At 49.3% G+C, this 16,509-nt stretch overlaps 6 protein-coding genes across 6 annotated transcripts; 4 read left to right on the forward strand and 2 right to left on the reverse strand.

The window, feature by feature from the left end:
* Positions 1 to 484: 484 nt before the first annotated feature.
* Positions 485 to 1,324, reverse strand: N7509_011804 (E2 ubiquitin-conjugating protein UBC1; the record flags this gene model as incomplete). The annotated part of the gene is made up of 3 exons (XM_056636441.1): positions 485 to 656; positions 726 to 1,000; positions 1,064 to 1,324. The coding sequence occupies 3 exons, from the start codon at positions 1,322 to 1,324 to the stop codon at positions 485 to 487; spliced, it is 708 nt and encodes a 235-aa protein (XP_056482471.1).
* A 666-nt stretch (positions 1,325 to 1,990) lies between these two features.
* N7509_011805 (proteasome regulatory particle base subunit RPT2) lies at positions 1,991 to 3,568 on the forward strand (the record flags this gene model as incomplete). The annotated part of the gene is made up of 4 exons (XM_056636442.1): positions 1,991 to 1,993; positions 2,056 to 2,121; positions 2,185 to 3,253; positions 3,315 to 3,568. 4 exons carry the CDS (start codon positions 1,991 to 1,993, stop codon positions 3,566 to 3,568), a joined length of 1,392 nt encoding a protein of 463 aa, XP_056482472.1.
* A 409-nt stretch (positions 3,569 to 3,977) lies between these two features.
* N7509_011806 (WD40 repeat domain-containing protein) lies at positions 3,978 to 5,765 on the forward strand (the record flags this gene model as incomplete). Its single annotated transcript, XM_056636443.1, has 1 exon — positions 3,978 to 5,765. The coding sequence occupies one exon, from the start codon at positions 3,978 to 3,980 to the stop codon at positions 5,763 to 5,765; it is 1,788 nt and encodes a 595-aa protein (XP_056482473.1).
* A 779-nt stretch (positions 5,766 to 6,544) lies between these two features.
* N7509_011807 (DUF803 domain membrane protein) lies at positions 6,545 to 9,106 on the forward strand (the record flags this gene model as incomplete). The annotated part of the gene is made up of 3 exons (XM_056636444.1): positions 6,545 to 7,559; positions 7,624 to 8,379; positions 8,412 to 9,106. The coding sequence occupies 3 exons, from the start codon at positions 6,545 to 6,547 to the stop codon at positions 9,104 to 9,106; spliced, it is 2,466 nt and encodes an 821-aa protein (XP_056482474.1).
* Positions 9,107 to 10,320: 1,214 nt separating this feature from the next.
* N7509_011808 (uncharacterized protein) lies at positions 10,321 to 13,274 on the forward strand (the record flags this gene model as incomplete). Its single annotated transcript, XM_056636445.1, has 11 exons — positions 10,321 to 10,489; positions 10,549 to 10,641; positions 10,696 to 10,803; positions 10,861 to 10,937; positions 10,994 to 11,101; positions 11,173 to 11,351; positions 11,407 to 11,475; positions 11,529 to 11,744; positions 11,814 to 12,111; positions 12,174 to 12,412; positions 12,494 to 13,274. The coding sequence occupies 11 exons, from the start codon at positions 10,321 to 10,323 to the stop codon at positions 13,272 to 13,274; spliced, it is 2,337 nt and encodes a 778-aa protein (XP_056482475.1).
* A 205-nt stretch (positions 13,275 to 13,479) lies between these two features.
* On the reverse strand, positions 13,480 to 15,733 carry N7509_011809 (uncharacterized protein; the record flags this gene model as incomplete). The annotated part of the gene is made up of 4 exons (XM_056636446.1): positions 13,480 to 13,980; positions 14,043 to 14,949; positions 15,010 to 15,409; positions 15,463 to 15,733. The coding sequence occupies 4 exons, from the start codon at positions 15,731 to 15,733 to the stop codon at positions 13,480 to 13,482; spliced, it is 2,079 nt and encodes a 692-aa protein (XP_056482476.1).
* Positions 15,734 to 16,509: the final 776 nt, after the last annotated feature.

Here is a 16,509-nt window from a genome sequence, read left to right on the forward strand (position 1 = left end):
TTGGCCTGGCCGACTTATCGATAGCTCCGTCCCGCCGTCTCCGCCTGCCATCTGCCTAACATGCTACTACTACTACTACAGTCGGAGTAGTATAAAAAGACTTGCCTAGTAGCTGCTGCTACCGCACGATATGTTAATATTTATTGATCGACAGTGAACACTGAATAGCCAGTAAATAAATCAGTCCAATGTTAGATGAGCCAGTGCTTTGAACAGGGTTTAAAGCCTGCCCTGCGGAGCCCAAGCTGGGTAGATACTCCATACTACCAACTTGAGTTCAGATAGTTGTACAATCTCAAATTAACCAAGGCTCTTGAAGTGACTTAGAATATCTAGTAGCACCCCTAGATGTTTAATAAGTTCTGATTCATTAAAACCTTGGAAGGTTGTCAGGTGTTCAAGTTCGTTCTTCTATATACATCTATTTCGTTTCAGACAATTTCCAAGATTCAAGAAATATCCACCAATGGGCATGACCAACAAATCATTCCCCAAGTAGCCGTGCAGTGATATCTCCCATGAGGCCAGGCCCTAGATCATAATCATCGCCCCCATTACGATTGACTCCCGCACGTTCAAAGGCATCTACTACCTGTTCAACCTCGAATCCCATACCGCCAAAGCGGTCGACAAGGTCCTTGTTGTATCCGTTGTACCTAGATGGAAACAATGAGCATATGCACTGTCATATTTTTCTTTTTCACCGATTGTCATAAGTATCTTACCGAGCGAGATTATCTTCTTCGGTTGGCTCTTGCCCGGCCGAAAGGTCCTGGCTGTCCTCGTCAGGCTTTGGCGGAGCACCAGCATAGCGAACAGCCCATTGACGAGCCACACGCGCAAATTCAGCAGGCTGCCGCATCATCATCTTTGCAACTTCCGCATCTTGAGGATCCTTGGGCTCTGGCGTGCTGAGCAATTGCTGCAAGGAGAGAAGAGCAGACTTGACTGTCAATACAGGAGACCAGGCGCTAGAAAGAGTATCAAGACAGATAGCACCCTGCGAATCGACCGATATCAGTAAGTGAGACAATATGGTTCCAGGTTCCACAGAGGTACTTACGGTCTGACTGCTGATGTTCGGATGCCATACTTTCGTCTCAAACTTCATGACCGGTGGCGTGAAGGGGTAATCGGTAGGGATCTTCACATCTACCGCATATGATCCGCCTTCATATGGGGTTCCAGGAGGACCTGGAAAAGAGCCACGGAGATGAGTGACATCATCCTGCTCGCCGAAGGGTTCGATGTTGATCTGCGAGTGGGTGTCTGCGCGGATATCGGCGATTTCTTTGCCAATTCGACGGATTCGATGGCTAGACATGATGAATATAGGTGATCGCGTGCTTGGTGTCGAACCACCAATTGGACGCTGAATTATGAACCAACAAGTTAGAGAGTCATTCGGGGAATTTACTCCATCAGAAATTGGCGGCCATTAAGAAATGTTTCTTGACACAAGAGAAATATCATAAAACAAGGGTGGTTGTCGGAATCTTACCGGAGGAGGGGAAGTGTACGGGAAGTTTATGAGATTAGTTAGCAGCCCGAAAGTGGGAGCTGGAAGCTGCAATCTGTCTCGGATGGGGGGGTATTTGAACAATGAAGTGCAATAGTATCGTATCACAGTTCCTCGAAAATAGAATAGCTTGTTGAATACCAAGAGCTGCCTCCACCCGAGGAATCAAAAAAGGTGCGGGACACCACAGCAGACAGTTGTGATTCAGGCATTCAGGCAGCAATGGGGGACTCATGACGCATTTTGGCCTGAGGCGAGAGTGAATCACGTGAGGGCGGCAATAGCTTCCAGCGCCAGCTCGTCGCTCCCCCGAGAGATTAGAGCAACATCACTTGCATTGGTCATCCCTTCCACCCTCTCGAATTACCATCCTCGTTATTCTTTGCCGAGGCCAGAAGCTACTCTTATTTGATATCTATCTCAGCTCGGCTCTTTGGGCTTTGACAGCGATCCTGTCGCTGGCTTACAAGCATGGTGAGTTGCCCTACCTGACACCCGGCTTTGGGCTTGCATGTACTAATGATCCATCATGACAGGGTAACCAGCAGTCTAATATGGGCGGCGGCCAAGGAGGAGATGGTCGTGATGATAAGGATAAGAAGGTATGATTGAATCCGTTTGATTTCGTCTGGTTACTGGATCAGCACTGACACCGCGTCTCGCAGAAGGACAAGCCTAGATACGAGCCCCCTCCACCTCCAACCACTCGCATCGGAAAGAAGAAGCGCAAGGCCGCTGGTCCCAGCACTGCCGCCAAGCTTCCCGATATCTACCCAACTTCGCGATGCAAGCTACGATACCTCCGAATGCAACGAGTCCACGACCACCTGCTGCTCGAGGAAGAATACGTTGAGAACATGGAGCGATTGCGCAAGGCTAAGGCCCAAGCTACCCAGGGTACCGTCGACCGAGGTGACTTGGATGTGATGGACCGCAACGCCGATGAGCGGAGTCGAGTCGATGATATGCGTGGCAGCCCGATGGGCGTCGGTAACCTGGAGGAGCTGATCGACGATGACCATGCTATTGTTTCTAGTGCAACTGGCCCAGAGTACTACGTCTCAATCATGTCTTTTGTCGACAAGGATCTTCTCGAGCCTGGTGCCAGCATCCTGCTGCATCACAAGTCCGTGTCAGTCGTTGGTGTCTTGACGGAAGAGTCTGACCCTCTCGTGTCGGTCATGAAGCTCGACAAGGCCCCAACCGAGTCATATGCCGACATTGGTGGTCTGGAACAACAAATCCAAGAAGTCCGAGAGTCCGTCGAGCTGCCGTTACTACACCCCGAACTGTATGAGGAGATGGGCATCAAGCCACCCAAGGGTGTCATTCTCTACGGTGCCCCCGGAACGGGAAAGACGCTCCTTGCGAAGGCTGTCGCCAACCAAACAAGCGCTACCTTCCTGCGTATTGTCGGTAGTGAGCTGATTCAGAAGTATCTGGGTGACGGCCCGCGTTTGGTTCGCCAGATCTTCTCAGTCGCTGCTGATCATGCTCCTTCGATTGTGTTTATTGACGAGATTGATGCCATTGGTACTAAGCGTTACGAATCGACTTCTGGTGGTGAGCGAGAGATCCAGCGTACCATGCTGGAATTGCTTAACCAACTGGATGGTTTCGATGACCGCGGTGACGTGAAGGTCATCATGGCCACTAACAAGATCGAAACCTTGGATCCGGCTCTGATCCGACCCGGTCGTATTGATCGTAAGATCTTGTTCGAGAACCCTGATCGTAAGTTTACCCACCCATTGACTCTTGCCTTTTACTTGACTAACTTGCCTTCCTCTTCCAGAAACCACCAAGAAGAAAATTTTCACCTTGCACACCTCGAAGATGTCCCTGGGCGATGACGTTGACCTGGATGAGTTCATCAACCAGAAGGATGACCTGTCCGGTGCCGATATCCGTGCCATTTGTACCGAGGCTGGTCTGATGGCTCTGAGAGAGCGTCGTATGAGGGTGCAGATGGATGACTTCCGTTCCGCTCGGGAACGCATTATGAAGACCAAGCAGGATGGTGGCCCTGTGGAGGGACTGTACTTGTAAACATGACCAGTACTCGGTGGAGAAGGGTCATGTTGGAGACCTTCAGGGCTAGATCTGTATTTTAATGGAACCCAAGCGATTTACGGAGATTTTATACCTTGATATACTTCAAGTTCCCTGTTTGTAATGTCCTCCAACCATAAAAGTAGGCTTCATTGTAGAATAGTAGGTCACACTACCAATATCGGAAAGCAATCAACCTAGAGCGTAGTAGATACCAATTTCCATGGCTCAAATTGTTCAAATTGTTGAAGTTGTTCTGAAGTTGTTCTGAAGTGAGCATCTTTATCCCGAAATTGATTAGTGGGTCCCATTATCGAGTGCAAACAATGCAAACCAGCTCCCCGGCTCCAAAATTCATCCACCGCGCATCGCATCGGCCCAGTCTAACGTCACACATCTTGAAAATATGGACGGTTTCGATGAGGAAGCATTCAAGCAGTTCTTCCCTTCTAGCTTTGGCAAGCAGGAGAAATCAGTCGACGTTGATACCCAGATCAATCGCTCCAAGCGTGCAGAGGTTTCGGCCAAACCACCCGCCAACGATGAGGGGAGCGAACTAACTGCAACCTCCGCAGCTACTGCGGCTGGCACATCGACCCAAAAAGACATTCCCAAGCGTGCAGATGAATCGGATGAGGACGATGATGACTCTGATGACTCGGACGATTCCGACGACGAAGATGAATTCCCCGTGTCGCATGAGATGGTCCTCAAGACGCATGAACGCGCCGTGACGACCATGACCGTGGATCCTTCGGGGGCGCGACTAATTACAGGTTCTACCGATTGCACACTGAAACTCCATGATTTCGCCTCCATGACACCTTCCACCATTCGCGCCTTCAAATCCGTTGATCCCTCGTTGAAGAAACAGTCTGCGGCACAAGACACCCATGCCGTCCACTACGTCGCATTCAATCCTATCACCCCGGGTTACGTCCTCGCTGTACCGGCATCATCTCAATCAAGAATTCTCGATCGTGATGGTGAAACTCTACTTGAATTTGCCAAGGGTGATATGTACTTGCGGGATCTTCACAATACCAAAGGGCATGTCTCAGAAGTGACTAGTGGAGTTTGGTGCCCGTCGGATGAAAACCTCTGTGCTACTGCCGGTTCTGACGGCACTGTGCGTATATGGGATGCCAATGTAGCTCGTTCACAAAAGGAGGTGATCGTACATAAATCACGAGTCGCTGGGTCCGCTGGCCGGACCAAGATGACGGCCGTCGCTTGGGGCTCTCCGAAGCAGGGAGGTTCTGATGTTTTGGTTACTGCGGCTCTTGATGGTAGCTTGGTGATGTACAGTGGAAAGGGGCCCTTCACTCGACCCGCGGCCGAGGTGCGAGATGCTCACACTCGGGATACCTGGACCAGCGGCCTGGATATAAGCTCCGACGGGCGGCTTGTCGTCAGCCGAGGTGGCGATGATACGATCAAGTTATGGGACACGAGGAAATTCAAGACTCCTGTCAACACCGTTACACATACTTCAACATCTTCTCGCTATCCTACAACGAACATTCAGTTCTCCCCGTCGTCGGCAAATGTGATCACTGGCTCGGAAACCGGCCACCTGCACATTCTCAACCCGGCCACTCTGAAGCCTGAACTCGTCACTCCTGTTACGCCTGGCTCCCCACTGATCACTGTCTTGTGGCATGAAAAGTTGAACCAGATTCTGACCGGCTCCGCCAACGCCGAAACGCATGTTCTCTACAACCCTACCATGTCGACTAAGGGTGCCGCGCTGGTCATGTCTCGCGCACCTAAGCGTCGTCACTTCGATGACAATGCCACTCTCACAACTGACCTGACCCAAGGTATTTCTGGAGACTCGGTGGTTGTAGGATCCAATGGTGTGCCCCACTATAGTTCATCAACCTTCTCTTCCCGTCACCCAACGGTGGGCATGACAGCCTCTGGACGTTCTCGAGACCCGCGCCGCCCACATTTACCGGCTGTCACTCCCTTTGCCAAGGGTCAGTCGGACGAGAAATTCATCCGAGACTATATTCCTCTCAGTTCTATGCGTGATGAGGACCCTCGCGAGGCGCTTTTGAAATATGCCGATAAAGCCGAGAAGGATCCGATTTTCACCAAGGCATACAAGGAAACCCAACCTAACGCGATTTATGCCGAGCTGAGTGATGATGAAGAGGAGGGCCCGGAGAAGAAAAAGGCTCGACAATGATTATTTGCCAATCATGTATAATAAAATTTATGAATCCTGATGATTGACTATCATTTCCCATGATTCTGCCCTTGGATTGTAGAAACTAAACTCGAAATCCAGTCTCGACCCAGCTACAACAATAAGTACTAGTATAACTTGAACATGAAACTAAGGGCGCATGGAGGCCCTCCTTGCTGGGACAGCCCAGGAATGTGAATGTCCATCAATCTCCCCTCTTTTCTTGGCTGCTAGATGACGTCCTCAGGGACCCGGCGATCGCCAGTGCACTCTTTTGCCCGCCCGAACTACCAATGACACACTCAAAACAGAACCAGCACGAGCTTGGACCTCACATGCACGGCTTAGGGCGCGATTCCTGGTTGCAAAGTTGTGTGGGAGGCACGTTTTACAGTAGTATGGAGCAAGGAGTGACTGTTATGGTTTATACGAGGTACGTAACTACCAACTACCAACTGCTGACATAGCAATCTTTCTCCTCTTCTCTCTCCGCTCCGAACCTTTTCGACTCTAAACTTCTGCCTTTCCACGCGACGAGGCAGCGTCGAAGGCGATAACCAAACGGACATTGCGGGATGCTGCCTATTCTTTTCTTGTGAAATGCTCGCCCATCGATCCTAACCTTTTTCCACGTCGACTTGTCGACTACCGCTATTGAAGAGCTCGGGCCCGAAGATCCCCCCCCCCCCAGTCGGTACCCCGATTCAATTCCGGACCTTTCAGTCTATGCGATCAAAGACTTGTACTTGCGTTTCTCGCCCTCAAATTTACGCGCCCGCATGGAATCTCCCCAGGAGCCCCTGGTCGCAGGGCTGCTCACCTCTCTCGTCACGTCGGTGATCGCACCTTCATCGGCCACGGCCACGGCCATTTCGTACCCGGCCTCCTATTCGCATTATTCCTACGCTACATCACCTCCTGTCCCCTCATTACCACCAAGTAGTAATGGACAGTGGGATAATGAGGGGAAAATGAGACAGTGGTCGTCTACTATCGGTATCATCACTGCTCTTGCCGGCAACGTCTTGATCTCCGTCGCCCTCAACATCCAGCGCTATGCGCATCTCCGGATCGCGCGGGAATGGGAGCAGGACAAGGTCAAGAAAGAAGCCAACTGGAGGCGATCCCAATCCGACACCCGATCAGCAACCCAATATGGCGCCGTAGGAGACGAACGTTCTCACGATGATAATCAGCCGGGGAAGCCGCGGAAAGAACAACGGCACGCGCCACACCGTATTTTCGAAGAGTACAGAGATGATGTTGATGATCCCCCGCGAGGAAGGAGGGGTCGCTCGGAATCACCGGAGTCTATGCGCAACTCCTTTACGTCTGATCGTACAGCTCGGCCCGGAGACAAGGATGATGAATTCGGAGACCGCAAGTCTTACCTCCAGTCTCCGTACTGGTGGGCTGGAATCATTCTGATGTGTCTTGGTGAAACGGGCAACTTCATGGCTTATGGATTTGCACCGGCTTCTATCGTCTCGCCCCTGGGCGTGGTGGCGTTGATATCGAATTGCGTCATTGCGCCTTGTTTATTGAAGGAGAGGTTCCGACAGCGCGACTTCTGGGGTGTCTTGATTGCAATCGCAGGTGCTGTTGTCGTTGTTCTCAGCGCAAAGTCGTCGGAAGAGAAGATTGGCCCTGATGAAATTTGGGCGATGATTACCACTTGGGAATTTGAGACCTATCTCGGATTGACCTGTGGGTTGATTGTTGCTTTCATGTGGGCTAGTTTCAGATATGGATCTCGCTCAATCCTGATTGATGTCGGCCTGGTAGCACTATTTGGTGAGTCCCCTGTAGCTGTACTCGTTTTTATGCGACTTAGAGAGATACTAACAAGATGGGATAGGCGGATATACAGCTCTCTCCACCAAGGGTGTTTCCTCCCTTCTGTCATATACATTATGGCACGCCATCACCTTTCCTATCACCTATCTGCTGGTCTTTGTTCTCGTCTTCAGCGCTCTGATGCAGATCCGCTATATCAATCGGGCCCTCCAGCGATTCGACTCTACGCAAGTGATTCCAACACAATTTGTCCTCTTCACACTCTCTGTCATTATTGGAAGTGCAGTTCTATATCGTGACTTTGAGTCAATGTCGGCCAGACGTGCTGGCGAGTTTGTTGGAGGCTGTTTCCTGACTTTCTTGGGTGTATATTGCATCACGAGCGGCAGAGTTCGATCTGATGATGAGTCTACATTTTCAACTGACGACGAAGAGGAGGCTATTGGCCTGCTAAATGGTGAACGCTATCAAGATCGAGTTGATCTGTCACCCCCGAACCAGCAATTACGAGCACCGAACGGCCCGCATACTGCCATTGATTATACCGATGATGCTCCGCAGTCTCCATCAGGGTCTCTACTAAGCCGTGGGATAGATGGAGTTGATGAAAACCAGCTTACTCCGCGGGGTGCTCTTTCGGCCGCCCCATCTTCTCCAAGCGGCTCATTGCCCATGGATTCTCCCCTTTCAGGCCCGTCGTTCGAAGGCCCGTCTCCACTGCGGCCCCCATCTCGTATGTCGAATCCCTGGGCGGACAGCAACGAGCAAATATCTCCTGCTTCTGGACGCGATTCTGACATTCGTCCCGTCACTCCCGGTCCGACGGTAGTACTGTCCAAGAATCTACAGTGCTCCTCCGCTTCCCCCCAGCACCCGGAATGGAGGGCTCTCCATCAAATGGAAATGCCACGACCGCTCGACGTGCCTCAACACCGGCTGGAGGCAACCAGGCTCAGCTTCCAGACCGAAGCCACACGACACTCGAGACACCTACACGACGGACGCTTCGCAATTCTATCTCCAATCGATTCTCACCAGGGCCCCTTCTCCCCGCATTATCAGGTGGTTTCAGTGCTGTAGTGGCCGAGTCCCTTCGACGCGGCGAGAACAGTCCTTTCAAAGATCGCTCCAAGCGCAGATCAGGTCGTCGCAAGCAGCTGGATGGCGCCTTCGATGAACCTGGATACTTCGACGGCGAAGGAGGTCATGACAGTTCTATCACAATTGCCAATGCTCGACTTCAGTCGGCTACTAGTCTCGTCGCCCCAGGTGTGGAGGGCGGTCGATCCACCCCTGCGCTCGCAACCGATATCTATAACACACCCACTCAGAAGCCCAGCGAAGATGTTACTCGACTTCGCAGTTTCAGCGACTCGTGGAGCGGTGGCTTGGCGTGGCTGGGTGGTGCGCTGCGAAGTAGCAACGTCGAACATGCAATTGCCAGCGGTGCGGTGACACAGGAGACTGCGACACCGCAAAGCAATGAGACACCGAGTGCCGATCACTCGAACGACGATGCTAATACCTCTACCGCATCTCGATAAGCGAAGCACAACGCAGTGCTGCGCAGTACAGCAAGGGGGGACGAACGAACTCCTTAGTCTCCCCTTTGCTTCTAGGGGCTGTACATGACGAGTGGCTGGGTCACTCCAAACCATACATACATCCTCTCTCACCTCTTCCCTTTTTTTCTTTTCTCTCTTATTTCCTTTCTTTTCTGTAAGCTTCTTCGTGGCGGGGATTGGTGTATTTCTTTTCTTGTGGACATTTACTGGGCTGTATTTTGGCATTGCATTCTGCGGGGTAACTTTTTTCTTTTAATGCATTTAATATCCTCCACTTTGTCATTATCTTAAATTACCATACCCGGGTTATTCCCTCTATTCAAAAGGATAATTTTTTTGTCGCAAGTTACTTCTTTGTGTTTATTGTTTCTACTAGGTCTCGTATGAACAATCAAAGTCTCTAGCAATTCAATTTGAGTGTGGAGTAAACACGAAATTGTAGGATGATTTGGCTTTTTCATCTAGACTGAATAAGATTACATCCTGCAAGTCCCAGGGGGCCTTTCTTCTCTGATAGGTGGAAAAAGAACATGCGTGAAATTAGTTAAGACTTAAAGCTACATACTAATCACTACTGACCACCTCCAGTACTACGCCTACTTACTAGTATTCAAGTACTCGTAGTCACCGGCTAAAGCATTGAGTTTGCCACACCAAGTGCCTAGATGCATTTATCCGGTCCTTTTGACCCGAGGGTCTCGGAGGTTAGCCTTTTACCTGCGGCCTGCAGAAGCGAACGTCCAAGCTTCAAACAAACTAAATCAACACCAAGAAGCGGGGGAGGTTGCTCCGTTTCATGATAGTTCTAGCGCACGAAAAAAGTTCTTAGCGACTGCTTTTTACAAGACTAGCTGCTTGACCCGTGACCATTTCATCTCCGAAGTAATCCCAGATCAAGCCAATGCTGCATGATCAAGCTCGATCCAATATCCACTTTACTATAACGGTTCAAGTTTGTGGTGAAACGACTTCGGAGAGACAAGCCGCAGCGTACCCCAGCGGACATTTCCCCGCGGGGTCGAGAAGATTAATTTGCGGTCTTTGGTATTGCATGATTTCTATGCATGAGGACCGGCATTTATTAGTCCTGAACCACTTTTTTTTCCTTCCAGGATTTGCGTTTTCTTTTTCTCTGTCTTGTTCAACACTGTTTTCTGGCAGGAGAGGTGATTGACGCGTCTCTTTTTGTCGAGATGATGGTCAAAGGAATTACCAAGGGGCTGCTGCTCACGCAGCTCCCCACCCTGGTTGCTGGAGCAAGTACTCCTGTTTACAAGGATGCGAGTGCACCCGTTGAAAAGAGAGTGAAGGATCTGCTGGGTAGAATGACAATCGAAGATAAGATGGCTCAATTGATGCAAGGTATTCTTCCAACTTTCCACCGGAATATTTGTCTGGATGGCTCACCAATTCTTCTCAAGGCGATATCACCAACTGGATGAACCAGACATCCGGCGCATTCAATTATACAGGGCTAGTTACGAACATGGAAATGAAGGCCGGCAGCTTCTATGGTATTAAAAGACAAAAGATTCCATGATATCAAGTCAATGCTGACTTTCATATAGTTGGATACCCTGTTGCTTGGGACTGGATCGCGGACAACATTAAGCGCGCTCAGGATTACCTGGTGCAGAATACCACGCTAGGTATTCCTGCAATCACTCAGACCGAAGGTGAGTACTCGTGAATAGTACTGGACCATCAAAACAAGCTAACGCCCTATGTTAAAGGAATCCATGGCTTTTTGATCGGCAATGCCACCATTTTCAATTCCCCTATTGCATACGGATGCTCTTGGAATATGGACGTAAGAGGAATACACGTGGTTCTTGTACCGCACCGAAGCTGACAAGATTTCTACAGCTGATTCAAGAAATGGGGGAAATCATTGGACAGGAAGCTAAGGCCCTGGGTGTGAACCAGCTCTTCGCCCCTGTAGTCGACCTGGCACGAGAGCTCCGATATGGTCGTGTAGGTTTACAAGGCTTCGATTGAGACTACTGTTGAATTTTCCACAGATCTCTGACTTATTTCCCCTTTAGGTTGAAGAAACGTTCTCGGAGGACGCTTTCCTGGCCGGCGAGGTTGGGTATAACTATGTCAAGGGCCTGCAGAGCAAGAAAGTTTCGGGAATGGTCAAGCATTTTGCTGGATTCAGCAGTCCGGAGCAAGGCTTGAACACTGGACCCGTGCACGGTGGTGAGAGAGAGTTGCGAACAACGTAAGTTTAAACTTTGTTCTTTTCGGCTCAGTAGCAAACTAACATGGACTTTTAGTTGGCTTCCTTCTTTCAAACGAGCTATCATTGACGCGGGCGCGTGGTCTATTATGGCTGCTTACCATTCGTGAGATTCAATCCGAAACTCTGACAATGACCTATGGCTGATGACTTTTCTAGATATGATGGAATTCCAGCTGTTTCGGATTACCATACTCTCACTGAGATCCTGAGAAACGAATGGGGTTATGAATACTTTGTCATGACTGATGCTGGCGGCAGCGACCGAGTCTGCAGCTACTTCAAGCTCTGTGAAAGTGATCCTCTTGATCAGGAGTCAGTGACTACGCAGCTAATCACTGCCGGAATCGATGTTGAGATGGGCGGTGGCTCCTTGTAAGCATCATGATGCCCTTCACCAGGTTACCGGCATACTTTTGAAAAATTCAGGCTCACACTAGGTAGTAACTTCCAGAAAATCCCCGAACTCGTCAAATCCGGCAAACTTGACATTGCTACTGTCAACACCGCCGTGTCCAGACTGCTTCGCGTGAAGTTCGAGATGGGCCTTTTCGAAAATCCATATACCGCCGCCCCAGAGAATAAATGGAAGAAGCTCATCAATAGCCCCGAGGCTGTGAAACTTGCAAGAAACTTAGACAAGGAGTCTATCGTTTTGCTTGAGAATCACAATACAACTCTTCCTTTGTCCAAGTCGGGTAGCATTGCCGTCATCGGGCCTATGGCGCACGGTTTCATGAACGTCTGTATACTCCGCCATCAATTCAGCTCTACAAAGACCTAAATACTGATCTCTTTTTCTAGTATGGCGATTATGTTGTCTACAAAAGCCAATACCGAGGTGTTACCCCACTGGACGGAATTAAGGCGGCGGTTGGGGATAAGGCCCTGATCAACTACGCCCAAGGATGCGAAAGGTGGAGCAACGATCAATCTGGATTCGACGAGGCGGTCGAAGCCGCAAAGAAATCTGACGTCGCCGTTGTCGTTGTTGGCACCTGGTCGCGGGATCAGGTAGAACTCTGGCAGGGCTTGAACGCAACGTGAGTGGCACACTGTTTAATTACTTCAAGTTGATCTGCGGTGTCAGAATGCGGATCATACTAGGTACTGACTAAATATAGGACCGGTGAGCACGTCGATGTAGATGACCTCTCTCTAGTGGGCGCACAGGGCCCGCTAATCAAAGCAATTGCGGATACTGGCGTCCCCACTGTCGTTGTTCTCTCGAGCGGAAAACCTGTTACCGACACTTGGCTATCTAACTCCACCTCTGCTCTTATCCAGCAATTTTATCCATCGGAGCAAGGAGGCAATGCTCTTGCGGATGTTCTATTTGGTGATTATAACCCTTCTGGAAAGTTGTCTGTCAGCTTCCCCCGCTATGTTGGAGACCTCCCTGTCTTCTATGATTACTTGAACTCCGGTCGTTCGATTGGTGACTCTGGAAGGGAACTCAGCAATGGATCCCTTGTTTTCGGTCATCAGTATGTCCTCGGCAACCCCCTGCCATGGTACCCCTTCGGATACGGCAAAAGTTACTCCACCTTCGAGTATGGATCCGTCAGTGTCGACCGGAGCAAAGTGTCAGCTTCTGATAGCAAAATAACCGTCAGTGTTGATGTGAAGAATACCGACACGAAGCGTGATGGCACAGAAGTGGTCCAAGTCTACATCTCCGACAACATTGCTTCAGTTGTTGTTCCCAATCGACAACTCAAGGGCTTTAAGAAGGTTGTCATTCCCGCTGGGAAAACGAAGACTGTCAAGATCCCTATCAAAATCGAGGATCTTGGACTCTGGAATACTCGCATGAAGTATGTTGTTGAGCCAGGCACATTTACTGCCCTCGTCGGTAGTAGCTCAGAAGATATCAAGGGCAACGCGACTTTCACTGTACAGTAATTATATTATTGATCAATATATTAGTGAACAGCCCAGGGCTTAATACCCATAAATGGTGGATTTTGATTCAACTCCGCTAGTTCCATTATTTTGCTCCCTCGAGGTGGATGTGTCATTATGTATAAAAAGGCGTCCAAGTGTGTAAAATGAATATGCAATGAAAAGAACTCCGGACTCCATGATAGCATGAGCTATAATTTTAACCTCAGCATGGGGATCGGGGTGAATCTTGGTGCGTTTCCAACGCCCCGAATGTAGATAGTGCTGCCTGATCCGCCTGGACACGAGTCAAAGTCAATCTCTTTAGGGTCTTGGCAGTGGCAGGCCGATTTTCAGTCTCGACGAGAGATGTAGTAGATGTGCCGAGATCTTTCTCAAGACTGAGAACAACCCCAATAGCTTGTTCATCTTCAATAACTTTTGGGTGACGCATGGCAAAATAACGAGCATATTTGTACAAAGACCAGTAGCAACTGATGACGTTGATGATTGTCAGTGCGATCTTGTAGATTGTGTAGTAAATGAGTAGAACGGTCCAGCTGATGCGCTCTTTCTTCAGCCGAAGGTGGATTTCGTTGAAGATGATGACATTGACAATATACATGCCAATGGTAGCACCGAGAAGAATACCGCAAAACTCGGGGCGGACGATAAATGAAATCGGAAGAACGAAGGGTGCGAGAAGATAGATGAGTGTTTCATAGACCTATAGGAATATTATGTTAGTTTATTGTTCACCTCAAAGATGACGAAAAGGAATGTCCATACCTCTTGGAAAACACAGATCTTGGCTCCAATCTCCCACCATCCCAGCTTCCAGCTAGTGAAAATGTACTTCAGGTCATAGTACATCCCAACGACAAAAAAGAAATTCCAACGCTTAAATCTTTGCTGAAAGATTGTCATCTCACCAAATCCACCACGGCTGCCTTTGCCACTGAAGAACACAGAAGCTGGAGTCTCAGTTTCAACAAAAACAGCCGAGCACATGGTAATGCGACCTCCGAGACGGCGGCAACTATCTCCGAAGAACCAATCTTCCGAAACAGAAAATCCGGGGTGCTCGTTGAAAGTCTGCTTGAGAAACTCCGTGTTCCAAATTGAAATCGCGCCGTGGGGGAACGTAGCGCTGCCAAGTTTGCCAAAGAAAGCACGCTGCAGTCCAGACATCTTGTACTCCAGGTCCTGAGCTTGCTGGCACCATGTACCCTTTGACGATTCCGGCCCGACACTCTTGATCGTGTATCCGACGCATTGGACCTTTCCCTTGAGTTGATCGCTAACGATGGGGAAGTTGGGAGGCAATGCGCAGTCATCGTCAATCAGAAGAACGTTTTCGAACTCACTGGCAGCGTAGCAGCCAGCGAATTGCGCCACAATTTTCGACCCGACAGGCACCCAGAGGTGATTAACACCAAAGGGCTTACATACCTCCTCTGTATTATCCAAAGGCGTTTCCGAATTTCCATTGGCAATGACAAAAATATTCTCCGGCGGGAAGATTTCCAGGGCGGCTTTTAGTGTTGGGCCGATAATCTCAGCGGATTTATAGCAGGGGATGAGCAAAGCCGTCGATTTGACATTTGAAGAGTTTTGTTCTAGGTCAAAGTTTTCAGTCATCTCCTTTGGTGGCGGGTCTTTGTCGAATAGAATTAACAGGGGCAAAAAGGCGTATCTAATTGATCGGCCTGATTAGCATATACCTTGACGACGGGGGTTTGTTATGGGATCTCACAGTGCAGCCAAGCCGATAGTAATAGCAAAGCCTCCCTGGAAGACAAATTTGTTTCTCACGACCCAGTAGAGCCACCAAACAGCTCCATTCCATAAGGGTACGCCGACGAGGACGAAGTAGACGAAAAGAACAAGAAGAAGGTACAGTCCCCACTCGAATAAGAGTCGGACCCAATACTTTCTCTGTAGTGCTACTCCCCTTAATTTGGCTTTTTCATAGGTATCGTGCATGCTACTTTGATGGCTTGCATGGCTTTGGTGGCTATCCTCAGTGCGAGAACTGACTCGGCTGAGTTGAGTTGGACTGAAAACCGCTTGCTTGACTGGTGTGATGGGCTCATCTTCTGAATCAGAGTTGAGAGGCTTCAAAGAGTTGGGACTCTTTAAACTCTCTTCCCAGTCTAGAATATAAGTGAGTATAGGATCGAGTATTACGAGCTCTTCAGCCACATACCTATCAATGCGGGTGGGTTGGTGAGTGGCCGTGTGGTGCGAGGTGGCCTTGAGATTTTCAAGGCCGAAAGACTCGATGAGCGATTGAGACCGCTCTTCTCTTTTCGATTGAGTGAAGTTGAAAGGCTGCGTTGGACACGGTCATTCTTAGGGAGGGATTTCTCCCATTTGACCTTTTCCCATGGCGAATCGAACTTAGCAGTCGAGAAAAGGTGTTTAGGGATCGGCACGTCCTCCACAATGGAGCGACGCTTATCTTTCTTTTCCGACATTTAGTGTTTATAAAGCATTAAAGTAAAGAGTGAATGTGTTAATAAACGAATGGAAGATTGAACGAGGGTATAATGAATGGACAGCAACCAATAGTCACTGGATAAATGAATGTATTTGCCGGCCACGAAGCGAGGAGAGAAAAAAAATGACTACCAGTGTAAATTTATAAAACTTGTCTTTTCACGGTGTATGACCTAGCCTCGCTGAGTGGACCATGCGCTGGCAAGGCCCCATACTCATCGTCTAGATCTAGATGGATGGGTTATGGGGCCGGTCAAGCCCGGATATGAGCTCCGGAGTATGAATCCTATGACATGATGAGACCCAGGACTTGAACTTGGGTTCAAAAAACCTGATCCAGGAAACATAAGAATGGAAAGCTATCCACCCAAGACATCCGGAAGAATAAAGCATTTGTTTCTCATGGAAGTGAAATACTACCAACACCTTTTGAACTTTTTTTTACAACACACTCTATTCTCTCAGCCTCAATGCCATCTGGAAGAGGCATTGATTGACAGTATAACTGCTAGTTGCTAGCGCGATACGTACGCTTGTGAGCTCGGGACAGCTCCAATAATAGCCTAGGAGCATCAGCCTTACCGCATATGCGGTGGATCAACCAATCCATGTGCCCCATCCCATGTGCCCATCCAGCCGGCATTCCAACGTTCGCTACCAAGGGTAGAAAGGATCTTCCTTGAAACCCTTCAAATTGCAAGCATGGCAGTGGATTCCCAAGAAGATTGATCCTTCGCAAAAATAGGGTCCAGCA

The sequence above is a fragment of the Penicillium cosmopolitanum genome (genome assembly GCF_028827165.1).
Source record: "Penicillium cosmopolitanum strain IBT 29677 chromosome Unknown utg000011l:1.0-3548175.0:1.0-3550911.0, whole genome shotgun sequence".
NCBI lineage: Eukaryota > Fungi > Ascomycota > Eurotiomycetes > Eurotiales > Aspergillaceae > Penicillium > Penicillium cosmopolitanum.